Below are 27,596 nucleotides of genomic sequence, written 5' to 3'. Positions count from 1 at the left end.
AAACAAAGAAAGTCTTTGCTGTAAACAAACATTCATTGAAATAATGGGTACAGACAGTCCCACTGCAGTATACAGATGTCCCCTCTTTGATATATAGACATCACTCAAGGATGCAAGTCCCCACAACTTTGGTACTGAGCAATTTATTAAAAAAAAAATTAAAAAGCACTGTTGCAGTAATACTATAGAAAAAATACCTTCTTTTTTAAGTCCACACTTGGTTGGTGTAGACTGATAGTCCACTGTTGGTAATGTTGACGTGTGTGTGTGTGTGTGTGTGTGTGTGTGTGTGTGTGTGTGTGTGTGTGTGTGTGTTTGTGTGTGTGTGTGTGTGTTTTTAAAGTAAATGTGAGACTAATGTGTTTGATTTCCACATTTCTGCTGACAGGTTGGTCTTACTTGCTAGCTAAATACACTGGTAAACTGTTTTTGCTGGTAATAGAGTTTAGTACTTGGTATGCTAAGTAAAGCACAATAAGCGGGTGTAAATGGCAGCAATTATATGACGCTTATCCAAAGCGCTGTACAACTTGATTCACACACACACACACACACACACACACACACACACACACACACACACACACACACACACACACACACACACACACACACACACACACGCTACCATGCAAAGTGCTTGCCTGACCATTGGGAGCAATTTCAGTTGCCAATCAGAGTGGTGAGGTGAGGCTGCTGATATCCAATCCAGTGTCACTCTGTCATTAATAAGATGCACATATGGGAAGGTCACAGCCTGTATATAACTTGTCTAATTCCTTGCTCACTCTATCTTTGGGAATGTGTGAAATATGACTCCACTTGTGTTATTCCCCTTGCTTTACTCTCTCTGTGTCCTCACTATAAAGTATATCCCAATTTCCAGCTTCACCTCTCCACCCCCATCTGCAACCAAAGTTTGCACACTTCAAAACAGCTTTCAGCCAGGCTTTGTGACCAAGGGTGACTATGTTATTGGGGGGATCTTCCCCCTTCATTATAACCAGGAGATGCCAGACCTCAATTGCACCTACAGACCACCGCCAGTGAAGTGCAATGGGTGAGTTTGATACATGTGGAAATGATACTGGGAGAACATTTTCCAATTAAATGATGTCTGATTTTGTAGAACAAACATGTTTTTTTCTACAACTCTTGTTGTGCATGGATTGTGCAGCATATATTTGTATTTACCAGATTCTACAGTAGTATACAGTAATGGTTTAGCCTGACATGTAAGAAAACATTAGCATATAGGCTACAGTGATGACTTGTACTGAATTGCATTTTGAGTTTAAGTTAGCGATTTAGGCTTGAGAAAATACAGTTCCAGAGAGAGACACACACAAAAAGTCACAGTAATGCTTTATTTTATGGGCGTGTAAGTCCTTAATAATTTTACAAGTTTCCTGGAGAGAACTATGTCATTTTATACTATTTATATTTGGAAAATGGGACTTTGGTATATATTACAGAAGCAAATAATTTGAATGAATGACTTGTGTAATGGTTTAATCTATTTTTCAAATTGCATGGGTCTTTCAAGATAACATCTTGAAAATTATTAGGAAATTACAACAACAAAGATGACCTGTACAATAAAGCATTACCAAAGAAATATGTTGGTTACATATTACATATAAAGGATAAGAAAATATGGACAAAGCAAACAATAAACTGTTCAGTTACTTTATCACAAGATATATTCAAAGATGCAATTCAGACAAACTTCAAATCAAAACTTTATCTCTACCTTTAAATTGATCTTTTCTACACACCTGCTGGGTTCAATGTGTGTGTGTGTGTGTGTGGTGTGAATCTGTGTCTGCTGTGCTACAGCTTTGATCCCAGGGCTTTCCGCTGGGCTCAGACTATGAGGCTGGCAGTGGAGGAGATAAACCAGAGTGCAGAGCTATTGCCCAATTACACCCTTGGGTACAAAATCTTTGATTCATGTGCATATCCACTGACTGGTCAGAGGGCTGCTGTAGCTGTGTTGAACGGGCTAAGCGAGGATGACTCTCCCGTGTGCAGCGGTGCCTCTCCACTCCTCGCTGTGATTGGGGAATCTGGTTCTGCTCAGTCTATCGTGGTGTCAAGAATCCTGCAGCCATTCAGAATCCCAATGGTAATGATGACTCTTTTCTTCTGTAATCCCGCCCAAAACATTAGCATGTTACCCTATAATCTGTTGAACTGTACTTTTTCTCTTCTTTACACAGATCAGCTACTTTTCTTCGTGTGCGTGTCTCACTGACAGAAGACAATATCCCACCTTTTTCAGAGTAATACCTAATGACGACTATCAGGTGAGAGTTTAGCCTCAGATCAAAAAGGGGTTGATAATCTTTCAGTCTAAAAATACATTTTTGGAAATTGTCATATATTTATGTGTTGTTTGGCAGTGATACAAGAGCAAATATGTATTAAACATTCAAAAACAATTATGTCTGTTAACCTTTTGTTAATGCCTGTGTTTTGAGATCAAGTAAATTGGTACACTTTTCTGTTGAACCCAGGTGAAAGCCATTGCTCAGCTGCTGCTACGCTTCAACTGGACTTGGGTGGGGCTGGTGCGAGGGGACCATGAATATGGGCGTTTCGCTGTGCAAGGTTTACTGAGAGAATTACAGGGTACCAAAGTGTGTGTAGCGTACCTAGAAATGATCCCTCTGCTCTACAATCGCCAGAGGGCTCTGGAGATCATGCAGGTAGATGCAGACACACTGAGTTAAGTTTAATATCATTAGAGCGTTTTTAATTACCTCAAGACCCTTTTACAATGTCTGATCACACATCAATGCCATCCCCTGTGTTTTTTAAAATGTTATTTTGTCATACAAATTTAACAATACTGGTGTAATTTATCCCCGAAAGAACCATGCAGACCTGACTTGTTGTACGATCCAAATTTTCAGAACTTGCCATTTTTAGCATGTAGCTTGCTAGCTCGAGGTTTGTTGTTGTTTCCCGAAACAAAGGGATTTTGAGAACGGCAATACACCGAGCAGAAGCTGAGCGGCATCCGGCGCGTGAGCCAAGCGCCGGATGTCAGGCAATTATCCCGGAAATGTACTTCCGTTGATCCAGACTATACATATAGTGACTTTAAAATAGAAATTATTTCACATCATGTACCTATGAGTCTTGCTCAATGTCACTTAGTTTTAACCTACTTTTTTTCTTCCTTCTCTCTTTGTTGTGAAACTCTTTCCTGCTTTATCATCTGCCTCTCTATAAAGGTGATGCGTAGCTCTTCGGCAAAAGTGGTGGTGGTATTTTCAGCCGAGGGGGAGATGACACCTTTCTTGAGGGACTATATGAAACAGAACATCACTGGAATCCAGTGGGTGGCTAGCGAGGCCTGGGTCACAGCATCTGTCTTTACAGGGAGCGAGTATTATCCCTACCTAGGAGGCACCATCGGGTTTGGAATCAGAAAGGGTCATATCTCCAGACTCAGTGACTATCTGCAGACAGTCAACCCTCAGACATATCCCAATAATATTCTGGTTAAGGAGCTGTGGGAGGCCCTGTATGGTTGCAATCCTTCTCTGTCGCCTGGCTCCCAGTTGCCTCCCTGCTCAGGGCAGGAGTCCCTGTTGAAGCAGCATTCAGCCTACATGAATACATCTAGCCCGAGAGTGGCCTATAATGTGTATAAGGCTGTATATGCAATTGCTCATTCCCTGCACAACCTTCTTCTCTGTCACCCAGGCAGTGGCCCCTTTCAAAACAACTCATGTGCTCAAAGCAACAACATACACCCCTGGCAGGTATATTTCTGTTTTTACTTATGCTGTTATTGCACTGTAAATATTGTTTCATTGAGTATTTTATATGATCTATTGGTTTCCAAGCTCCAGCATTACATCCAGGAAGTGACATTCAACATTGCCGGGGAAGAGGTGAACTTTGACCTGAAGGGCGACTCCATACCCTATTATGATATCCTCAACTGGCAGAGAGGCACAGGCGGGAACATTGAATTTGTCAACGTGGGGTTGTTTGATGGAACCAAACCTGGCGGAGAGGAGCTGGTGATCCAGGAGGACAGGATAATGTGGGCAGGGCATCAGAGTGAGGCAAGCTGCTCACACTGTGTTTTTACCTTCATCAGATGCCAACTGTTGAAGTTCTGTAGGTTGAGGTGGAGGTAAGTCAGGTGGGCAGGATGAGCTGGATCTGATGTGAGTTCCTTCGCATTCATACAGTCAACAGATTCAAAGCACGCCATGCAGCATGAAATGTATGGTGATCTAATGCTTCCTGTTGTATTCCTTATGGTGGAATTCTTCTATAATAAAAAATAGTAATGTTTCATTTCAATGCTGATTGCATGAAAATTAAGCATTGCATTTACAACACAAACAAAGGATGCTATCTTGGAGTACTTTTCTTCAACCAAATTAAATCCTGAAACTTAATGTGAGCATATTTTAACCATTTTTTTTTTATTTTTACCATATTTTTCAAGCCACGGTGAATTGTTTCCACTTTATGATGTTAAATGAATCATTGAGCTATTGTAAAATGTATTGAATATAACTTAAAATTTTTAAATGGGTTATGGAAAATAACCAAGTCCTCAGTTTGCAAATTACAGCTATACCTCTCCACTGTTTTCTTTCCATTTATAAAATGCCAGAAACTAGAAAAATGCCATCATAAATGTCACAAAGTAGGCATTAAGGTCCTTTAAATTCCCAGGCTTGATACACCACCCACACACGTTTGGTTTGATTTGATTCTAAATTGTCTTTATATGAGTCAATTACAATAGCAGCAGCAAAAGTACAGTTTATTTTATTAGACGCACCACAAGTCTTCTACATCTGAATCTCTCTTGCTCTCAACCCCAGAACACATGTAGCTCCCACCTCACCTCTCTCCCCTGATTAGGAGATGTGCTTCAGGTGTGGTTGAGAGTGTCTTCGTGTCAATCCCACACCTCTCCCTTGATTAAGAGATGCGCCTCAGGTGCGTTTGGGGTCCTCAGTGTCTTTGCCAGGCAAGCAAAGAAAACACAACAACCCAAAAAAAACATATGCAAAAACACCAGCTGCCTGGCTACACTTTGTGACATAAATTGCAAGAGTTTAAAGTGACGTCTGCAAATTGCTTGTTATTTTCAACCAAGTGTACAAAATGCAAAGATATTCAATTTACAGTGATGCTTAACAGAGAAAAGCAGCGTCCTCACATTCGAAAAATCTGAAACCAGCAAATATTGGTGTTTTTGCTTTAAAATGGCTTAAGCAATTATCAAAATAGTCATTTTTTGGAAATTGTACTAAAAGGAATTAACATAATTTTAGCAAACTCCTTATACACTGCAGTGCTGAAAGCCATTGTCTGCTCCCTAGGTGCCGGTGTCTGTATGCAGTACCAGCTGTTTTCCAGGGTCCAGGAAGGCTGTCCGTCGTGGGGAGCCTGTCTGCTGCTTTGACTGTGTACCATGTGACAGTGGCAAAATTAGCAATGAGACAAGTGAGCTTAAAACCAAGCAATACAAATCATAACAATTAAAATCTCATATTTTCTATTAACATCAGGTAATAATTGAATACCAACATTTTTTAGCTGCTTTTTTTTTTTACCCTATTCCCCTTAGATTCAATAGAGTGCACATTTTGTCCTGAGGACTTCTGGTCAAACAACGACAGAACAGCCTGCATTCCTAAGAAGGTGGAGTTCTTGGCCTATGATTCCATAGGTTTAGCCCTGACAGTGATCTCTGTGGTGGGTGCTTGCCTCACTATAGTTGTCTTTGCAGTCTTTTTCTACCATAGAAACACAGCCATTGTCCGTGTGAATAACTGTGAACTCAGCTTTTTCATCCTGTTCGCTTTGACTCTGTGTTTCCTGTGTTCCCTGGTGTTCATTGGAGAGCCAACAACTTGGTCCTGCATGCTGCGCCACACTGCCTTTAGCATCACATTTTCACTTTGTATCTCTTGCATCCTGGGGAAGACCCTGGTGGTGCTGGCTGCTTTCACTGCCACCAGGCCAGGGGACAACATCATGAAGTGGCTGGGGCCCAAGCAGCAGAGGGCCATTATCTTCAGTTGCACTCTAATTCAGGTGGTTATCTGTGCTGTTTGGCTCATTAATGCTCCCCCTTTTCCATCCCGAAATACACAATATGAACGCTCAAAAATCATACTGGAGTGCAGCGTGGGCTCCAGCCTTGCATTCTGGTGTGTTCTGGGATATATTGGTCTACAGGCCTGTCTGTGCTTTGTACTGGCTTTTCTGGCCCGTAGATTGCCTGGCAAATTCAATGAGGCCAAGTTCATCACTTTTAGCATTCTGATCTTCTGTGCTGTGTGGCTAGCATTTATCCCTGCTTATATCAGCTCTCCTGGAATGTATGCAGATTCAGTGGAGTCATTTGCCATTCTGGCTTCTAGCTTTGGCTTGTTGTTCTGCCTGTTTGCTCCAAAATGTTACATTATTTTACTGAAGCCAGAAAAGAATACAAAACAGCACCTAATGGGAAAAGAAAAAAAGTAACATATAAGTTAACCTTTAAAAACTTTGAGATTCTATTCAATGTTATTTTAAAATAGTTTTGGCAAATTATGAATAATGTCACACTTGTATTGACTAGATAGTTGTATAGAACTGCTAACACAGCATTGCAACTATAGTACAGTGTACAAAAGAATACATACAGTTGTGTTCAAAATAATAGCAGTCCAACATCACTAACCTCATAAATCAATTTTTTTGGTAGAAGTGATATTTCTACATGGCAAATAATTTACTAGTAAGTGTTGTAGAGTCATAGAAAACCAACAGACCCAACAGTCATGACATGCATGCTGCTCTGTGTAATTGAATCTGTAATTGAAAGGGGCATGTTCAAAATAATAACAGTGTTGTGTTCAATTAGTGAGGTGATTGATTCTGTGAAGAAACAGGTGTAAATTATGGCCCATATTTAAGGAAGGAAGGAAGCAAATGTTGTGCATGCTGGTTATAGTACATTTCAAACTGAAATACTCAGCAAAATGGGTTGTTCCAGATATTGCTCTGAGGAACAGCGGACTTTGATTAAAAAGTTGATTGAAGAGGGGAAAACATATAAAGAAGTGCAGAAATGTATAGGCTGCTCAGCCAAAATGATTTCAAATGCCTTGAAATGGCATCCAAAGCCTGAACAACGTGGGAAAAAACGGTCAACTACCGTTCGAATGGATTGAAGAATAGCCAAAATGGCAAAGGCTCAACCAATGATCAGCTCCAGGAAAATCAAAGAAGACTTAAAGTTACCTGTGAGTACTGTTACGATCAGAAGCAGGCTATGTGAAGCAAAGCTATCAACTAGAAGCCCCCTGCAAAGTCCCATTGCTGAAAAAAAGACATGTACTAAATAGGTTGAAATTTGCCAAAGGACATATTGACTGCCCAAAGGAGAAATGGCGCAACATTCTGGGGACTGATGAGAGCAAAATTGTTCTTTTTGGGTCTAGGGGACGCAGACAGTTTGTGGCCAGCCCAATCCCCAGACCTCAATCCCATAGAAAACGTGTGGGGTGACATAAAAAATGCTGTTTCTGAGGCAAAACCCAGTAATGCAGAGGAATTGTGGAATGTAGTTCAATCGTCCTGGGTTGGAATACCTGTTCACAGGTGCCAGAAGTTGGTCGACTCCATGCAGCACAGATGTGAAGCAGTTCTCAGAAATAATGGTTATGCAACTAAATATTAGTAAATATTGAACAGCCTAATATTCCTTTTTCTTCACTTTCTGTAAAGGTATAACACAAACTTGATCAATTTTGGTCATGTTTTGATTTGGAATTGAATGTGCAGTGTTCCCAATGCATTGATATTATGGAATTAAAAGCTATTCTAAGGATTTTGAGCATTATTCACTTTTTTAAACACACTGCTATTATTCTGAACACAACTGTAAGTATAATTCCAAGGAGCATGTAACTTTAATGTATATTTTGAAGAAATAAAGATATTTAGTGGTGACTTTGTGAGGCTGAGTTTGTTTGGAAAAGACTTTCTGCTGATCTTCTACCCTGCTACACTCATGAGCTTTATTTTGGATTGATCCAAGGTCAGTGAGTTTAGAATTGTACACACTATACAAGGAAATCAATAATAATTAAGTAAAAATGTATTCAACTGTCCCAAACTCAACTGTTGAACTGTCTTCAATTATTAAGTCATTGACTTATATTTATACTAAATCTTTAGAAACTGGAATAATACCAAATTAATTGAAAATTGCTAAAGTAGTTCCTGTACTTGAATCTGGACCGAAGTTCATTTAATAATTACCGTCCTATTTCTGTACTTCCATGTTTCTCCAAGATTTTGGAAAAAGTTGGTTTATAATAGAATGATGAAACATCTGCAGAAGTGCAACATCCTGTATGAACATCAATATGGATTTAGGAAAAAATATTCTACAGAAATGGCTGTGCTTCAACTGGTTGACAAAATTCATACTGCATTAAACAACAATGAATATGCCTTAGGAACATTTCTTGATTTATCCAAAGCTTTTGATACAGTTAATCATGATATCTTACTCCAAAAACTATTACACTATGGATTTGCTGGAATCCCTTATACATGGTTTTGCAATTATATTCATAATCGCCAACAGTTTGTTAATATCAATGGATGGACATCTGATAGAGCCACTATATATAATATGCGGGGTCCCACAGGGATCTATTCTACGACCACTTCTGGTCTTTATTTATATAAATGACTTGGCTCCAGCATTATCCTCCTTGTTTACAATAATTTTAGCTGATGATAGCAATTTATTTTTTTACCATTCTGATTTGTCTGTCCTCATGGCCAAAGCAAATTGTGATTTAGGAGAGATTTTCAAATGGTTTCAGTTAAACAAATTATACCTTAATGTTAAAAAAATAACTTCATCATATTTACATCAAAAAATAAAAAAGTATTGCAAATCTAATTCTTTGCAGTTTACATTGGAAATGATTCAATTACCCAGGATTCATCTACAAGTGTTCTTGGAATCCTGGTATATGATAGTCTAAGCTGGAAGAAGCATATTAATTTAGTTTGCAGTAAGATTTCTAAATCCATTGGCATCATTGACAAATTTTGAAGTTTGGTTCATCAGAAATGTTTACTTACTCTTTATTATAGCCTAATTCATCCATGCCCCATGTATTGCAATATTATTTGGGGAGCTACTTATCCCACCTGCCTTGATAAGCTATATACTTTGCAAAACAAATTTAGCAGAATTGCCACATTTAGCAGCAGGACTGACCATTCAGCCCCTCTCTTTAAAGAGCTCAAGATTCTATCAATCTTTAATAAAAATAAGAAACAAACTTGTGTTTTTATTTTCAAAATTTTGCACCAGCACCTTCCCTTTCGATGTATTGTGTAGTATTTTTTTCAGTCTAATGCTGATGTACACAGTTATAATACAAGACATGCCAAATACTTACATCTTCCAATGTTCCATTCTAGGCTCTGTCAATTCTCTATTAGAAACAGGGGAGTTATATCAACACTACATTTCAGTCAACTTCTGTCAAAAAGTATAAAAAGAGGCTTAGGACCTGTTTTGATCTGAACTATTCATATATGATTTTGTTTGGCCTTCCTGTCTCTCATGACTACTCACACATGGGCACATAAGTCCACATATCCTCATTTTATCTATATTCTTGTAATTTATGTTATGCCTTTGTTGTTTATCTAGCCAACCTAATTTTTAAATTCAGTGCTTACTTGTGTTCAATTTTGTTGTTGTTTGTTTAGGACTCTTGTAATTGTAATTGCTCATTATATATTTTGTACTTCTCTTCCTTAGGTGAGATTCCTTCTATAAGCCCCTAGGAGTTTTCTTAATCTCACTTGCACAATCTTTCTTTAAAATTGTTTTCTTGTGTTACTGTTGTTTTGATTTTATTGTGCAAAATAAACAAATTCAATTCAAAAGACTATGATATTTGCAAAATACTATGTGCTAAGCATTGTAACATGGTCAGACAAATATGTGTACTTATTTTTAGTTATTACTCAACTGTTTGTAGGGAAACCCAGATTTCCATAAATAAATAAACATGGCTTTTCATGTTCATGATGATGATCATGATGTTGAAAGGCACACGGAGGGAGGAGCATGTGGCACAACCACTCAACACAGGGACACAAGCAACAGGGCAATGACCAGAAAAAAAGATGCACAATTGTGCACAAAGATGACCATGGTTAAAGGTGGGACTGCCTGAAGTTAAAATGTCAGCTTCATATACCAAACTGTTTTATTAATGATGAGTCTATTATGGGCTGTTGTGGTCCGATGTTATCATCTTGTCCTAAAAATAATTAAAATAGCATACTTTTAGCATGAATTGTTATTGGAGCTGACAGGAAGGCAGCTGGATAGATTTGTTTCCTTGTAGACGTTTATTACATTCTAGCCATTATTAGATGTTAGCTCTGTATTTTCCATTCCGGGCGAGCTGGATTTCCCCTCACTCGCTGGTGACCGCATCCCCCCTTCGTCTCTAGAGTCTGATAGCCCCTTGTGTCCAGTCTCCATGGCTGTGTCCAAGCAGTCCATCTGTTCCAGTAACCGTTGCTCTGGACGAGACGCCCCCTCTTCACAACCAGGCTGCATGCAGTTTATCCCTCGTCCGGTTCAGGCCTACAAGCCGGAGGGGGCATGCTCTGGATGGCACACCCACTCCCTGGAGGAAGTCATGGAGCACGCTCCTGGTCTGCTGCAATGGTCCATGCCACTGCTAAGGTTCTACAAAAAAGTGTTTTGGTGGTTTTGTAGTCTCACATTGCCAGACCTATCTCCACAACACTGTGGAGTAAGGTCTGGCTACACCACAGATACATTACAGGATAGGAAAAAAAAACTGGGATGTTTGGATTTCTTTAAACCAGTCACAATCACGGCGTTATGCTCCGGACGCAAAGACGGTGGCTCTACAATATGGCCTCGGGAAGGAACTTCTTTAAGTGGAACATTTGCACCCCGTAAAAGAAAACGCCACATACAATATTAAATAAACTGTACTGTTCACACAATACACTGCCGCCAAGCAGAATGAAGGCAATAAGAGGAGGTATGACCAGAAGATACGTTACTCGCAGCTATTGTCTGGAGACAGAGTTTTGATAAGGAATCTGGGATTACAAGGGAAGCGTAAACTGGCAGATCGCTGGGCTTCAACTCCTTATGTAGTGGAAAGTCAGATGCCAAACTTACCAGTGCTCCGGGTGAGACCAGAAGATGGTAGCGGACCCATCAAAGTTCTCAATCGAAATCACCTTCTGCCTCTAGGACATACAGTGCGTCTAGACCCAATTCCTGTTGCTGATCCTACGCCTAGTAGGAGAGTCCTCCGAAGGAGAAGAAAGAAACGTCACAAGGTCACAGCAAACACCAGACAACAAATCTGGAGAAGGAGAAGTGAAACCAGACGATTGTGATGAAAAAGAGTACACAGACTCAGAAGATGAAGAGCTTGGGATGTGGTATGACTTATCTGTCAGAACCCCCGGGAATAGAGTGGATGAAGAAATGTCAGAACCATTTAGCCTGGATTTGGATCTTGTATGGAATAAAATGACTGGACAACCAGAGGTGATACAGTCAGGAGTGATGCAAGATATTGTGGAAACAGATAAAGGAGAAAATGGACCAGAGTCTACTGAGACAAAAGGAGAAGCTGAGCTAACAGAAACAAGAGGGACACAAGAAACAACCCAAAGAGATGAAACATTGGATGTAGAAAATCACTCGCTTCAAGAAGACGCAGAAACTGAAACTGAGACCAGACAAACTCAAAGAGCCAGAAGAGCTCCCTTTCGATTAACATATGACACACCAGGACATCCAAGCATCTTAGCAGCTCACTCTGTGAGATATGTCTCTTGCCTTTATAAGTGGATAGGTTATAACCTAGTCATAGGCGCTAGCTTTATCCAAAACCTCACATAATATGTTGTGCCATGTTTGCTTATGTTTTTTATAAAAGCACCAAGTCATGAGGGTCATGTCTTATATTGGTGAGGGGAGAGTGTAATAACCTGATTCACATCAGTTATTTTGTATTTTTCTCTGTTCTTAAATATGTGGGTTATTGATAAGATTCATAACTTTTCTTTGGTTTATGTCAATGTGCATTACATTTATTGAAATCAATAAGTATTATTCTGTTCGTACAGTTATTTGCAGGTAATATTTTCATGATGTGTCAATGCTTGTTTAGTAAAAGAGGAAAATAACTTAATTATTTACTTTAGAAATGACCTGAGAGTTTGATTTCCTGTTGACCTTGGTGTAATCACGCGAAGAAGAAGGAGAGGAAGAGAAAAAAAAAGGAAACACGAGGGTGTAGAGTAGAGCAGAGTTGAGCACATAGTGAGAGACAAAACGTATAGCCTAGCGTTTTAATGTGTATTTTAAATACATAGGACTGTGAACTGTTTTCCTTATTGCTCTACGAGTGTGAGTCGGCACTGTTTGCTGCTGGCCAAGTGTGGTTTTGTCGGATTGAAGCAGCTAGCCAGCTTAGCTAACACGCCACCATCGCCGGAGAGACGACAGCCGCATCCTTCGTCTGCACGCCCGCACGGACCGGAGTGGAGACTGTGGTTGGGAGAGGTTTCGGAGGTTGACGCGGAGGTGTTACTACGGAGGTTCTGCTGCTCATCGCCTCTGTGTGGACTGAAACGGGTCTGGGGAGAGGGTGTGGTAGGAACTGTTCTCAGTCTACAGAGGTAGGCCTACGTGGCCTCGCTTTTCTTTTCTTCCTGAGCTCCAACTTTAAGCGCGCCAACGAAACTTAATGCAAGCTTGCTAAAAGAACAAACTAAAACAAAGAGTGCAATAAGGTAAAACAAAAATACTAAAAACTAAACGGCCCAGGTCTTTCTATTTACTATTTTATTTTCATATTGTGATTTCTCTGTATTAATGTGAATTGAATCCTGCATTCCGTGAATACAAAGTTGAACAGAGATACTGTATTTGCGTTGTTTCTCATTATACTGTAAAACTAGATATAATTCATACATATTGAGTATTAAGTTAATATTGTTTTTTTGTTATTAAATCAGGATTGTTCCCCTAGCCTCTCATTAGTTACTAAAGTCATAACGAGTCATAGCTACCCTAGACAGATTTAATATACACTGAGATGTCTCTTTCACCATTTTATCAAGTATGTAGTCCAAGGGTGTAACACTGTGATTGCTGCATAAAGTGTTTTTTTTTCATATTACGAGCCTATGGTGAAAGGTTACATTATGTTAATGTTTAATGAAGACTTTAAAGTTCATGACAAGACCTATTTATAACACTGCAGTACAGATTTTATACAAGATGATATTCTGGCGTCCTGTTCCCGTAGAGGCCGCCTGTCAATGGGGGCCCCTGGGGGGGCTGTACCACACCCGTTGAGAAACACTGCTAGTAACAGGAAAAGGTATTCACACACTCCAGTCATATGCATTTACAGTAATTAGACAAACTTTCAGTCAGGTCTGTACTACAATTCAAAACATGGAACTGGTTTAATGTGGCATTTTATTTTGTTTCACATTGAAATATTAAAACTTTTTAATATGAAAATGTATTTTCATAATTTCAAATTGAAAAGCAGGCGCTTCTGTTTGCTTGATGGCGACTTAAAATGACCACCTATAACAACATAAATGTTAAGTTCATGTAAGATATTTTCTAGTGATGCCTTTCTTTATGTTTCTCTGAGGCTGCAATAATATTATATAACATTTGGGTACAAAAATACAAAGTAACAGTCCAAAACTGGAAGCTAATATAGCAAATACTTCCACAGCCACAGTAAACTTCCCAGGAGAGCTAACATAAGCTGGAATGAAAGAGATCCAGACAGCCAAGAAGATCAGCATGCTGAAGGTGATGAGTTTCGCCTCATTGAAGGTATCAGGTAGTTTGCGTCCAAGAAATGCCAGGAGGAGGCATATGAAGGCCAGCAGACCAATGTAGCCCAGGACCAGATAAAATCCAGGAGGCCATGGTTCCTTACACTCCACCACAATCTAAGTATGTTCAACAATACATACAGATCAATTAAAACATATAGTACAGTTTGTATCAGGGTGTGAAATAATAATGTTATGTGAATATGTTGGGTTCCTTTCTGATTTCAATAACAAACATTAAAGCCCCTATGTGTATGATTTGAATATGTCTGACTCCTAATGGTAGTATCATAAAAGACATTATAGTATGCTGTAGTTCTTACTTTTCCAGTCATCGCTTGATAGTTTGGGTTCTTGAATGGGAAGGGAGCTGCACCCAAAAGCCAACCAGCACAGAGACAGACCTGTAGGCAAGATGGAAAGATAAGCAATTCTTTATTAAAAACACACAAAATAATAAAGTAGTCAACAGTTAAGGTCAAAATTAGTGGTGTTTTAATAGCTCTCCCACCTGAGGAGCTGTAGTGCAGAGGATCAGAATCCTCTGTTGAGAGGGACCAAACAACTTCAGACCCCTGGAACCAGGTGCATTAGCCCGGAAGGCCAAGAGAACCACAATGGTCTTAACGAGGAGACAGGACAGACAGAGGACAAAGCTGATGCCGAATGCTGCCTGGCGGAGTCTGCATGTCCACACAGATGGCTGGCCAATGAACAGAAGGGAACACAAGAAGCAGAGCTTGAGTGACAGAAGAAGCAAGAAACTTATTTCTGAGTTGTTGGCCTTGACGATCGGTGTGGAACGGAAACGGTAGAAGACAGCAGTGACGATGGTTGTCATGACGACACCCAGCAATGTGAGAGTGACAAGGATGATGCCCATGGTGTCGTGGAAAGACAAGAATTCTTCGATTCCGGCTATGCATTTCACCTTGTCTTTGTCTGACCAGTAGTATTCAGGACATTTTGTGCACTCAGTGGAACCTTTGGAGACACATACAGTAGATACACACTGTGTAAAGACACACAAACTCTACACAACAACAATTTGCTTCCAAATAACAACAACATTTTTTCTGGTTTTAATGGCCTTTTACTTTGAAAATATATGAATACACAAAACATGCATGGGCTACCAGTCTGGTTGCTGATCTGTCCATCTGCACAAGGCAAACAATCAAAGCAGCAGTGGGGCTCTCCTGGACGTCTGGCCTGCCTGCTGCCAGGGGAGCATGGAGCACTACACTGAGATACAGGCACCTGAATAAAAATAGGTGCAAAATTACACATCAAGATTTGCTTTGTTGCAGAATAGATGCTTGTTTTTCTACTGAAGAAAATTAACAGCAATTTTAATAATCAGGTAATAATTTCAAATGTTCTATCCTGTAAAGAAACTTAAATAATTTTTAATGAAATTATTTTAGGGGACATATGACCCACCTGTGACTGTCCTTTTGTCCACACAATGGTGCTCTGCTCTATCTGCAACTGTCTTCTCAATGGAGCCGAACCGTCATAGCTTCCCACTTTAATAAATCTAAACACAGCATGGAATTATTTTAAAGTGTAATTAGGCCAAACATGTGACACGTATGTATCATAACTCAAGTGAATGCGTAAAAACCCACAATACACATACAACATTGTATCAATCATGAATCCTTAAACACAGTTGTATTCCTGTCTATTAAAGTATAATATTTCACCTAATTATCCCCTTGCTATCCTTCTGCCAGTTAATGATGTCATAGAGAGGGACCGGCTCTCCGTTGGAGTCAAAATATACCTTCTCCTCAAACTGGTTGGTAAAATTCACTATCTTCAGATGATGCAGCAACTGTATGAAAGGAGAAAGAAAAAACCAAGAACAGCAGGCCAAAAGAATGTTACAAGAACCCAAGGAAACATTACAATAATTACATAGCCTAATTCAAATAAACCATTGATTTAAATATTTTAAGTGGTTCAACTTACCTGCCTAGATGTAAATGATTTGTGATTATCACACATTCCCTTGTTATGTCCTGCAGAATCACAGTTCAATAAAGTGTGCAGAGCATGGGCGATGGCGTATACAGCTTTATACACATTATAGGATACATCTGATACATCCGTAAAACTGCTGTTAGTGTACCTCAGATCCTCTGAACCAGTGCAAAAAGGCTTTTCAGCAGTAACTTTATAGTTTTCATCAGCAGACCCCTTGATCATGCTTGTTTTTCCTACAATAGGTCTGACCAAGTACCCAGAATTGTTTTGAGAGTCTGGTTTGTAACCAAAAGCATCCAATTCTATTAAGTTATCCACTGCTTGGTTTTCTTTGGATTGGTCTTCTTTAAACTCTAGCCTGCAGCCAAACAGCTCTTCCCAGAACATGTTGACAAATGCCATCCCAGGTTTGGGAGAGGGGTAGACATTCAACAGGAATTCTTTGAAGCCGGGGATCCTGACTGCAGGGAAAGAGAAACCCAGCGTGCCCTCTAGAACAGGGTGGAAGCGGGCAGAGGTCAGCAGGCTAGCGGTCACCCAGGCTTCACTAGCTACCCACTGGATCCCTGTCACATTTCTCTGAGCCAGCTGGAAAATAAGGCACACCCAAAGAAATTTGATAAGAAAACAAACAAATGAGCATGAGCACCAACATTCTATTGGCACTCCTATTTATCATATTATTACTAGGGCTGTCAAAATAACGCGTTAATTTCGACTAATTAATCTGAGAAAAAATAACGCGTTAAAAAAAATAACGCAGATTAATTTATTCCATATTGACGTTTGACCCGGAGCCGTTCTAGCCACCATTCCACTGTAAAATGAAGGAGGGAGACGAGAATGTGCTGCCTGGATCATTAACTGGAACATTTACTTGTACAAATCTCCTTCCTGCCAACCCTGGCTACTGAAATCTGGTGCCACTGATATGTCTGCTCTTCTCTCTGGTGCTCTGAAGACGATACAGGCAACACAAACACCGCTGCATGTGACGCTAGTTAACACTATACTCGACAGCAGCTAACGTTAGCCTACCGCTAGCTAGTAGCTGGATTAAACACGGTTACAATGCTGAACGGTGTAAAGTTTGACTATGTTTTACTGTAGAGGACTGTGACTCAACAGCAGGATGTAACAATCTGCAGCTGCCGAGCTGCCGTCGGAAAAACAACACAGACGGTGCATTCAATGAAACTGGTAAACTACAGCTTCGTGGTGCATTTGAAGTTATTGTAAATGTCCTTGGTGGTTGTTTTTCTCGTTCAACAGCAATTTACTAGTGAAATAAGTTATTGTTATTGTTATACATTATTATTAAATCATTTAATTTTGACCATATGGCCTTAGCAATAAACAAGCAGTTCTTTAATGTCACCAACTGTTGTTTAGTACCCTTTGTTTTCTTTTCTTTTTTTACTTTCTTAAAAAGTATCGGTTCAGGCACCGTTAATTATCAATGCGATTAATTTCGATTAATTAATCAGAGTCTGTAATTAATTAGATTCATTTTTTGAATCGATTGACAGCCCTAATTATTACTTTAAATACTGCATAATATATGATATGTTATGCCTATACATATACATTACCAGAGATATAGAGTAGTTACCTCTAAGAGAAGATCCAGCAGCTGTCCCTCTGTGGCAAAGACCACCACTATCCGTGCAGTTGAACTCTGCAGAGTGTCTGCCATCTCCTGTATCTCAGCCGATGTGGGGGATGTTGGGATAGTCAGATGAAATGCCAGACACCCACCTTGTTGCCTAAACTGATTAGAAAATGCTTGGATGCCATACTGACTGTAGTCATCCTGAAATATATAGAGAAATGTTTTGTAAATCATGTTGTTGTGTTAACTGACTATTGATGGGGTAAAAAAAAAAGTCCTTATCTCACCGTCGTCCCTATTGTGCCCACCCAGAGCCAGCCTAAGAAGGTGACCAGCTGAACAAGACCTCTAACTTGAAAGAAATCACTCGGCACAGTCCGCAAGAATGACGGGTACATATGCTTGTCAGAAAGACAGGTACAAGTGGCAAAATAACTCACCTATAGGGAGATAAAGTTAACTGTATTGAGATAAGACAAATACCAAAAACAAAACTGTATCAAACATTGTTGTGTTATTTATTTAAAAAAAAAAAAAAAGTAGTGGAATGGACAGCGTATATGAAAATATAGAACTGTGTATGTTATTGCTTTTTCATTCCTTTCTTACCAGTGGGAGGTTGAAAGGGCCAAGAGTTTGAGCTACAGCTCTTGTAGGGGAAGAGGATGCAAGGCCGATCACAGCGGGCACAGGAGAATCAGCCAGACATGAGGACAAACTTTGAGATTGTGTATTCATATCTATTTTCTCCTCTGTTACGTTTCCCTTTATGTACATTCCATTATTTTCAAGACTGTGCGGCATTTCTTCACTAATTTCACTGCCTCTATTTTTCACTGTGCTCAGCTTCCTTTTTTTTCTTTTGTTTTCTTCTGTCTTTACCCTCTCTGATCTTGTACCCGTGTCATTGGGCATATCTAATCTTGTTTCAATTTCTGATATTTGTTTTACCTCACTCATCACAGCTTTGGAGTAACTGACTAAAGACAAAAGAGCTTGCAGGCTGGTGTGGACATCGTCACAGCTGTCCATAATCCGGTAGCCTAGTTTAACACCTGGTAACAGACTTGAATTACGGTTAATTTCCTCCACTGCAAACACCATGGTCATCATCCAGCGGAAGGCTCTGTGGTCAAAGCTGCAGAGAATTAAATAAAATTGTATGTAGTCTCTTCGTCATGAGAAACAAAACACAGTATGACAGCACAATATAAAAGCATGAGAACAGTGTAAGAGTAATACAGAGATACAATCACAGCAAGAGGGAATGATTTCAGTGATTTCAGTTTATGTAAAAATAAAAAATAAAAATGAAAAAAATCATTTTTTAAAGTGGGACCATACCAAATATCAACAGTATCCTCACACTTACCCACTGCAAGGTGTGAGCTGAGGTTTGCTGTTGTAGCTGTGCTGTGGCTTAGGAGCCACATAATGGAGAGGGAAAAGCCCCCCAATCACAACATCGCCTTCTGACTGCAGGGCCAGAGGCTCACTATCTGTCAGTTTCACACACTGAGGTAAGGTAGAACCAACACCACTCACTCCCTCTATCCCCAAACCACTCAGTCTCTCTGTTAAAGTATCTTCTTCTTTCACCACACCTCTCTCTAAACTTAGTGCTTCCCTTTTCTTTACATCAGAGAACACTGGAAAAAGAAGGTTAAATAAGGCCCAAAGAAGCAGGTAGAAGCCCCTACAAGGGTAGAATGCAGTGTCCATACTGACTCCATTAAGACTGTGTGTACTGGAGAAGATGGTTCTCCAACATATTCTCTGAAGAGCTAATGCAGTAGACTATATAAAAACTGATGCCTGCATCATTTCTTAGGTCATATGAGTCATCGCTGGATAAACCAATCACAATGAATAGCAATGGTGCAAGAGAGAGGACACTATATGGCTCACATCAAGCAGACGACTATATTATTGACATTACATACTATTCAAATTTTGACAACAAAACATTTAATCCAAAACTGTAATAAACACATAAAGGAAATGAATGAGCAGGATTTAATTTGTTGGGTTTTGGGTGTCCGCTTTGTGCGTTATGCCTCTTGCACATGATCCGCTGCAAAACCGCGAGGTATGGCTCAAAGCAAAGAGGCAGAGCTATTTAATTTGTTGGGTTTTGGGTGTCCACTTTGTGCGCTTAAGCCTCTTGCACATGATCACATGACACATGTCAGTCTACCTGTATTACAATACCTTGACAGGCATGGGGAGGGGAGAGACCACAGCGATAGAGCATTATTATGTACCGCTAGTCTTGATCAAAAGAAGTACATTTCCAGGAAAAAGCCTCCCGGCTTTGCTCCTCACCTTTAGATCTCTATTTGTTGCGGTTCTCAAAATCTGTTCAGTACAGGAAATAAGGCAGGCCTGCTTGGTTCTTTCGAGGAAAAATTGTAAAGATTTACAAAGAACATGTTTACGGCATTTACTATCTAACTAGGACGTTTTGGGACCGATTGGTGGGGATGCTGTGAATGAAGTAACTACGTCATTACACTGGTAAAAGCAAATTATGTTTATCCATGTATTCAGCTAATTTAAATAGCTCACGTTACTGTATTGTGTGAACAGTTAACTTCATTTAATATATTCAATGAGACGTTTTCTTTTGCGAGGTGCAAATGTTTCACCAAAAGAAGTTCCTTCATGATACTATTTTGCAAAGACACTGTTGCTGCGTCTAGAACTTAGCGCCACCCATGACAATTGTGATTGGTTTAGAGTAGTCTCGCATTGCCAGACTTTCCTCCGCAGCGCTGCGGAGGAGGGTCTGGCTAGTCTACACAGCATTCCGGGATGGGAGAGAAACGTGCTCTGGTTTATTGGCATTTCTTTAAACCAATCACAATCGTCATGGGCGGCTCTAAGCGCCGGAGGGAGCCCTGGTGCCGCTACAAACTAGCCTCGGGAAGTAACTTGTTTTGGTGGAACGTGTATATTCAAAGGTTGTTTTAGTCATGCAACAGAAAACTCAGAATCAACAGATAGTCTAGCTAGCTGTCTGGATTTACCCTGCAGAGATGTGAGGAGCAGTTAACCATAGTCCTCATAAATCCACTGGAGTTTAAAATTCCAACACAAAGAAAGCGTAAGGTAACGAACATATGGTAAAAAAGAAGGACATTCGGCGGAATTTCCGGCAGCAACGGAGCAATCCCAGAAGTGGAAGGTCGTGGATATAGACTAGGTTTGGAGAAATGCAAACTTTTTTCTCCTATCCGAGAATATATCTGTGGTATAACTATAGCTCTCCTACTGCCAAAGGGGGGAGACAAAGGTTTCACACTCCAGCTTTATTGGATGGAATGGAAGACTGTGCAAGGATTTGGAAATATCTATTCGTCTTACACTAAACAATAACATGAAGAGGACATATTAAATTGTATTGGGAATAAATCTTGGCATTTTGGTAATGTTTGAAAATAAATCCTGCTGTAGTAATTATTTAAAGAAAAAATGTTGACACTCATCCCTTATTAAAGACCTCAGAAAATGGCTACTGCTACCACCTATTGGAAAATGATATAATCTGGATGTTACAAAGTTGCATTTTGGCCGTTTCACAGCTGATCATTGTGGATGTTGTAGTTGGTCTGCAAAACAAATTTGCCCTCTAGATAAGAATGGTTATCTATGTAATATAAATCATATTATTCAGTGGATGACCTGTGTATTATTTTGATTGTGGATTAGAAAACAGGTGAAAGGAGGCTGGCAGTTATGGGGGCATTTTTTGCTACAAAACTGTGTTTTTGCCTGTTGTCAATGGCCAATGGCCAAGAGGAGCAGTTTATTTTGGATGAGACCTGTGTGGGGGCTACTCCAGTCCTGGGGATTGTGGGTAATTCATACTCAACATTTACAATTACCATGTGATAGGTGTAAACAAATTGCAATTTGTACGTTTCTTATATTCTATCATTTTGCACTTGCCATCAGAGAAAAATGTTGATGTGCTTTGTTGAAGTTTATTCAATGGGTATACTAACCTTTCTGGTGTTTCAACATGTAAGATCATAGATGCTGGTGGACCACAGGTGGACAAGAAACACTCCTTGATTTTCAAGGTTCTTTTATTTGTTTTTAAAGCCATAAATGGGCTAGTGCACCTGTGCATTTCAGAACTTCTCACGCCCCAACAACTTTTGACTCTAAGCCTCTTAGATCCTCGCAACAACTTATAACTGTTTCAAGATCAACGTGGGTAATGGAGACCGGACCTTTGTGATGGCAGCTCCAAAGCTTTGGAATAGCCCTTCACTTTTGATCCAATGTTCCCCTTACATTTACTCAAATCTCAAGACGTACAGTACTCATTTTCAATGGCCTTTGGTTGCTCTAAGTCGTTTTAATATTTAAGTATTGTATACAGTAATTGAGCTTACAAGTTTTTTCTGTTTTAGATTTGTGGAAATATTACATTGCCTTGTATTTTTCCATTCTCATTTATTATTTGTTTTTGTTGTTTTTGGTGACATTACTTTACCGGTTAAGATTGTGCGGTTCACGTTAACTCGCATAGCACTATGATCAACTCCAGGAGATCCTCCAGTTTTTAAACGTGCTACATAAAAGAACTTGTCTTGCTAGCGCTATTGTTTAGAAATTCTACATAAATTGCAACAGTTAGTTGAGCCATTTGGGGATTTAGAGAAGGGTGCTATAACAAAATTAAGAATTGTGTCTTCTGATGTTTCCTATTCCCACCAATTTTTGTATTGTATTTTAGCCACAGAGACGTATTACTCAAACAGCAATGATTTTATGAATTGTACAGAAAGACATCATGACGCATGTTATGAATTTGGACTTTATTTATTCACTTTATTTTATATCTTTTAGTGCATGATGAAAAAGATTTGTACAGTACAACTAAGGACATTCACAAAATGACATTAAAATTAAGGAAATATTTGTAAATGTAAATATTTGATGGATGTGTACACCATAAGCTTTATACTGTATGTTGCCAACTTAACTATTTCCAGACCTTAGATGTCTTAGGATTGATTTTTGTTCATTAAATGTTTCTTTGTGTTCTTCTCTGGCTTAAACAATATGATGAAACACTTTGGAGCAAATATACACAGTATTAGTCCAAAACTGGAGGCCAGAATGGCAAATATCTCCACAGCCACAGTAAATTTCCCAGGAGAGCTGAGATATGCAGGGATAAATGTGATCCAGACTGCACAGAATATCAGCATGCTGAAGGTGATAAGCTTGGCTTCATTAAAATTATCAGGTAATTTCCGAGCTAGGACAGCTAACATAAAGCAAAAGACAGCCAGTAGGCCTATGTACCCGAGCACAGCCCAGAACCCAATAGCTGAGCCTAACGCACACTCCAGGATGATTCTCTTTTTGTATATGGTTAGGTTTTTCATTGGAAAAGGGGGACTAAGACCCAACCAAATAGTACATATTAAAACTTGAATAAATGTGAAAGAAACTACAGTCATTCTTTGCTGTGGAGGACCAAACCATTTCATGACATTACTACCTGGGAGTGTAGCTCTGAAGGCCATTAACACTACTATTGTTTTTCCAAGAACACAAGACATACAGAGGACAAAGGTGATCCCAAAAGCTGTGTGGCGCAGCATGCAGGACCACTCAGAGGGTGCTCCAATGAAAGTTAATGAACATAAAAAACATAGAGTCAGGGAGAAGAGCAGCAGGAAGCTCAGCTCAGAGTTGTTGGCCCTGACAATCGGGGATGTCCTGTGACGATAGAACACAGCTGCTGTTATAATAGCCAGACAGGCACCACCAACTGAGAATGCAGCCAGGATGATTCCTAGGACCTCGTTGTAGGAAAGAAACTCTACAGGCTTGGGGAGACAAGTGTCTCTCTCTGCATTAGGCCAGAACTCCTTGAGGCAAGGGAGACAATCAGGGGAATCTGAAAAAATAAAACAAAAAGGGCTTTTAGCAGTTAATGTAGCATATATTTGATTTTGTACAGTACATCAGCTATGGATTAGGAGAAAAACAAATACCTGTAGCATTACTAATCTCTCCCTCTGGACACGGTATGCAATCATAACAGCAGATGGGTTTTCCTTTCTGCAGCACTTTACGAGTTCCTGGAGGACAGCTGTTAGTGCACACTGACACAGGAACCTGGCACATAGAGAGAAACAAACTTATACATATTCAGGTGTGCTCTTAAACTCTGAGGATTAAAAGATAGGTTCAAATTTTTTCCAAGTCTGTCTTAAAACATTACCCATATGTCAATATGTGTAGTGAGAAGCGTATTGGTCATTGTAACCAAACTGTAACCCCTCCTTAAACCATTTCAATGTAATTACTGAGGGACAAAATCCAACTGAAGCTTATATAAGGCTTCAGCAGTCTGAACTGGACAAATCAAGTGAATATCTTCCAAAGTTACAATCTTTTAGACACTCTCTTTTTAAAGAAAATATAAAGGGGGACTCTCAAAATACTGTAACTTTGGAATTTCTTTACAGCCAATATGGACTTTACAAATATGTACCAAAAACACATATCCTTCAAGATCGCCAAATTTTAATATGTTAAATTTTAGTTGTTTTTTTTTTTTTACTTTTGTGCTCCTTACTTGTGTGCCACCGTCCACCCAGGTGAGGTTCCTGTTGATACAGAACTTCTGGCCTACTGGCAGTGATGCATCGTAGTGCCCTACTGTCACCATCTCAATGCTGCCTCTTTCACTTTTTTGCCAGTTAACCAGCTCATATCTGGCCACAGGATCACCGTTGGCATCAAATGACACATCATAACCGTTTTGGGAAAAATTTACTTTTTTCAGCTGAGTAAGAACCTGTCAAGATGAGATAAAGGAAAACAGTGAGGGAGAGCAATTAAATAATGTTAAATAAAATGAATACCTCATTTCAGAGAAGGTACATTACGGCAAAAAAGGCATCAGGGTTTTTTCTTATATTCAACTGACCTCTTTGGACTCTATCCTGGTGAATTTGTCACACTGAGTTGTAGAATTTGTTTTCTGACACACTGCTTTATGAATGGCATGAGCTATTGCATAAACAGCCTTGTATACCATGTTAGTGATTCGAAGCTTAGATGTGTCAGTGTACGGACTCTGGAGCGTCTTTATGTCTTCAGTTCCATCACACACTCTCTTATCTGTGGCTGCACCTGAAACACACAGAGACAGCATTATCATTCTTTCTTGTGTTTATTATTATTATTATTATTATTATTATTAGTAGTAGTAGTAGTAGTAGTAGTAGTAGTAGTAGTAGTAGTAATAGTAGTAGTAGTAGTATTTATTTTTTGCTTTTCTTAACCTGCCAAACATGGCTTGCAGAAACTCATATCTATATTGTTGTAATTTATTTATTAAAAATGCTCATTTCACATTACATTTCAAAGCATTGTTTTGCAGACATTTCTTTTTCTATTTATTTATTTATTTATTTTTACAGTTGCTGTTTCAGTTTGTAAGGCATATTTTTTTAAGTATGTATACTAGCTCACATTAAAACAAATCAGGCAAAAGACAATTGGTCATAATAGTAAAAGGCATACAATATCCACACCTTTTCCTTTGATGAACTACCTCTGTTTTAATGTGTTTAACTAAATCATTTGAAATAATTCTCAGTATACAGTAGCAGCCTAATTAGATATATAAACTTTAAATGATACACATTAGTAAATACATTTTTTAATCTTTATTGAGCTTGGTGGCCTGGAGACTGTCTATATACAACTTTCTCACTTTTTCCCAGCCTGCAGTTGAATGCATCCTCCCAGAACTCAGTAAGCACTGGAGAGGCAGCCACTTTAGAGGGAGAGAGATCCAGCAAGAAGTCTCTCAGACCTGGGATGATAGATCGCTCAATGGCAAATCCGATGGCTCCAGCACAGAAGCTGAACCTCAGCAATTCTGTGTTTGTTACCCAGGCTTCACTGCCTATCCACTGGCGAGGTGGAGAAGGCTCGAGCGACAGCTCCTCCAGCAGAAGCATCAGGTCTCCAGAGGCTGCAAATGCCACAACAACCATAGCTGTTGACCTGCAGAGAAATTATAGTGCATTGCCTTATTCCTATATCAGTAAACATATTAAATTAGCGTTTTTAAATATGTATCAAGATAGTTCATACAAACATTAGATACATTGCAGTATTTGGTCTCACTGATAACAGTATCAGTAATACATTTGAGAAAGTAACGTTATGAAAAAAAGATGAATTTCCGAATTTTCAATAATATAATGAAACAATCTTCCATCTTATATTTGCCTAAACAATGTTGTGCTTTTGTGTGCAGAAGGTCAGTGTCAACACATAGAACATCATACCTGCGGATAACGTCAGCTACTCTCTGGATCCTGCTACGTGGGTGGGTCCGATAGAAAGATTCAGAGTATTCCACACAGATCCCCTCTTTGCGTGCTGCGTCCAGGAAAGACGCCATACCATTATTGCCATAGTCTGAATCTGACCGGACAGCACCTATCCAAGTCCAGCCAAAGTGTTTTACCAGCTTGGCCAGCGCGTCAGCCTGGAACTGATCACTAGGGATTGTTCTGAAGAAATTTGGGTACTGTTGCTTATCGGACAGACATGCACAAGTAGCAAAGTGACTCACCTAAAGGAAAACAACAGTGTAGTTATTTCACGGGACAGACAAAAACAGCACTGTTCTGTATTACACAGAGTTTGCCAGAAATTCGGAATATTTACTTGAGGAATGTTAAAGGGCCCGATAATGCGCGACATGCTGATGGATGGCGAGGACCCAGACTCACCAACGACAGCCATCACCATACCAGATTGTGAGCAATTGTCACTGGTGTAAAACACCGGGTCCATGCCATTTGAAAGCTGGAATGCCACATGCACCGCCACGGGCACAGAGGCGCAGGAGTCGTAGATCTGATAACCGAGTTTGATTCCCGGCAGCAGCTCCGTGCTGTTGTTTATCTCCTCGATGGCAAAGATCATTGCGCGTGAGAAGCGCAGTTCACGGGAGTCAATGCTGCACACAGAAACTCATGTCACTGTTCAAATTTACAATTCACTGTTTTAACAGAAAATACATAAAACGGGAGAAACAAGCACCAAAATTCAAAACACAGGATTAGATATCAGTCCAACATTCATAATAATCAAATGCATGGACTCAACTAAATCTAAAGTCGTTGTTTTTCATCTAGGTTAACAATTATAATTCAGTTGTTAAACACACTTATATGTTAAAAAATACAAAAATATAATTTTTCATAGCTATTATTTTCCACTGCGAATATTATCTACTGATTTGGAAATGTATGTGAAAAAAGATTTGTTTAGTTTTTTGATTCTATACAAAACCTTTCCAATACAATTGTAATCACATCAAACAAATCAAAAATGTCTAACCCCACACAGACTAACCTCTTATCCCCCACTTCACCCTCTTACTAACCTTCCTGTGCATCTTAGTGGCTCAGGCATGGTGGTGTAGTTATGCTTCACTGTGTGCATGTAGTGGTGTATGGACAAAACACCACCAATAACATAGTCACCATCCATTGAGAACACAGGGAGACGAGTGGTACCCTGGAGCTTACATTTCACAGATGAAGTCTGAGTGCTGACCCCAGCACCAGTCCTATCCTCTGTAAGCCCAGACCTTTGTTTAACATCATCCTCAGAACCATTCAAGGCAACATCTGAGTTCAACCCACACAAACCCAGAGACAGGATCAGGCCAATACAGAGAGCGGAGATCTCCATCCCTCAACTATCTGGATGGGAATACTGTGTCTTTTCACTGTTTTATAGAGATTTTCAGACAAAAGCTTCCCTCCTACTACTGTGCATCAGCTGACTGTACATCAGACAGAGGATGCCCTCACCCATTGGTCTTTGATGAAATATTGTCAAAGCATATTTTGTAGGCTGCACGTTCAATATAATCTGCATTAAGTGTCCATGAATCTTTCAATGTAAACACCAGATATCTTCAAATTGTTGTCCTACCCTTTCATCTTTTTTGATTTGTTTGAGCTCATTACAGTTAAGC

The 27,596-nt window shown here is 39.6% G+C and overlaps 3 protein-coding genes across 3 annotated transcripts; 1 reads left to right on the top strand and 2 right to left on the bottom strand.

Moving 5' to 3' along the window:
• Positions 1-817: 817 nt before the first annotated feature.
• Positions 818-6,670, top strand: LOC116050811 (extracellular calcium-sensing receptor-like). The gene is made up of 7 exons (XM_036001446.1): positions 818-1,060; positions 1,840-2,128; positions 2,223-2,309; positions 2,520-2,711; positions 3,243-4,085; positions 5,367-5,490; positions 5,615-6,670. Exons 1-7 carry the CDS (start codon positions 1,011-1,013, stop codon positions 6,514-6,516), a joined length of 2,487 nt encoding a protein of 828 aa, XP_035857339.1. The 5' UTR covers positions 818-1,010; the 3' UTR covers positions 6,517-6,670.
• Positions 6,671-13,707: 7,037 nt separating this feature from the next.
• LOC116050794 (extracellular calcium-sensing receptor) lies at positions 13,708-19,273 on the bottom strand. Its single transcript, XM_031301008.1, has 13 exons — positions 18,924-19,273; positions 18,529-18,689; positions 18,161-18,291; positions 17,839-17,991; positions 17,552-17,752; positions 16,258-16,527; positions 15,925-16,113; positions 15,657-15,787; positions 15,391-15,487; positions 15,084-15,207; positions 14,459-14,931; positions 14,271-14,351; positions 13,708-14,064 (listed from the first exon to the last, which is right to left on the bottom strand). Exons 1-13 carry the CDS (start codon positions 19,271-19,273, stop codon positions 13,708-13,710), a joined length of 2,718 nt encoding a protein of 905 aa, XP_031156868.1.
• A 3,240-nt stretch (positions 19,274-22,513) lies between these two features.
• Positions 22,514-27,185, bottom strand: LOC116050807 (extracellular calcium-sensing receptor-like). Its single transcript, XM_031301018.1, has 8 exons — positions 26,997-27,185; positions 26,273-26,567; positions 25,888-26,177; positions 25,305-25,600; positions 24,513-24,718; positions 24,159-24,380; positions 23,572-23,695; positions 22,514-23,474 (listed from the first exon to the last, which is right to left on the bottom strand). Exons 1-8 carry the CDS (start codon positions 27,101-27,103, stop codon positions 22,570-22,572), a joined length of 2,445 nt encoding a protein of 814 aa, XP_031156878.1. The 5' UTR covers positions 27,104-27,185; the 3' UTR covers positions 22,514-22,569.
• Between the last annotated feature and the right edge of the window lie 411 nt (positions 27,186-27,596).

This window comes from Sander lucioperca, chromosome 5 (assembly GCF_008315115.2).
Source record: "Sander lucioperca isolate FBNREF2018 chromosome 5, SLUC_FBN_1.2, whole genome shotgun sequence".
NCBI lineage: Eukaryota > Metazoa > Chordata > Actinopteri > Perciformes > Percidae > Sander > Sander lucioperca.
Note: the sequence above shows the minus strand (reverse complement) of the source record. Positions and strands in the feature narration are given on the sequence as shown.

Excerpts from the sequence above, each read along its gene's own strand:
- LOC116050811 (XM_036001446.1), top strand. The coding sequence starts at position 1,011 with ATGCCAGACCTCAATTGCACCTACAGACCACCGCCAGTGAAGTGCAAT. Across the intron at positions 2,310-2,519 it reads TACCTAATGACGACTATCAG|GTGAAAGCCATTGCTCAGCT; the intron begins GTGAGAGTTTAG and ends TGTTGAACCCAG. Across the intron at positions 4,086-5,366 it reads GGGCAGGGCATCAGAGTGAG|GTGCCGGTGTCTGTATGCAG; the intron begins GCAAGCTGCTCA and ends TCTGCTCCCTAG.
- LOC116050794 (XM_031301008.1), bottom strand. The coding sequence starts at position 19,273 with ATGGACACTGCATTCTACCCTTGTAGGGGCTTCTACCTGCTTCTTTGG. Across the intron at positions 17,753-17,838 it reads TGGGCACAATAGGGACGACG|GATGACTACAGTCAGTATGG; the intron begins GTGAGATAAGGA and ends TATATATTTCAG. Across the intron at positions 14,932-15,083 it reads ACAGATCAGCAACCAGACTG|GTTCCACTGAGTGCACAAAA; the intron begins GTAGCCCATGCA and ends GTGTCTCCAAAG.
- LOC116050807 (XM_031301018.1), bottom strand. The coding sequence starts at position 27,103 with ATGGATGGTGACTATGTTATTGGTGGTGTTTTGTCCATACACCACTAC. Across the intron at positions 26,568-26,996 it reads CCACTAAGATGCACAGGAAG|CATTGACTCCCGTGAACTGC; the intron begins GTTAGTAAGAGG and ends TTCTGTGTGCAG. Across the intron at positions 24,719-25,304 it reads CAACTGCAGGCTGGGAAAAA|GTGCAGCCACAGATAAGAGA; the intron begins GTGAGAAAGTTG and ends TGTGTGTTTCAG.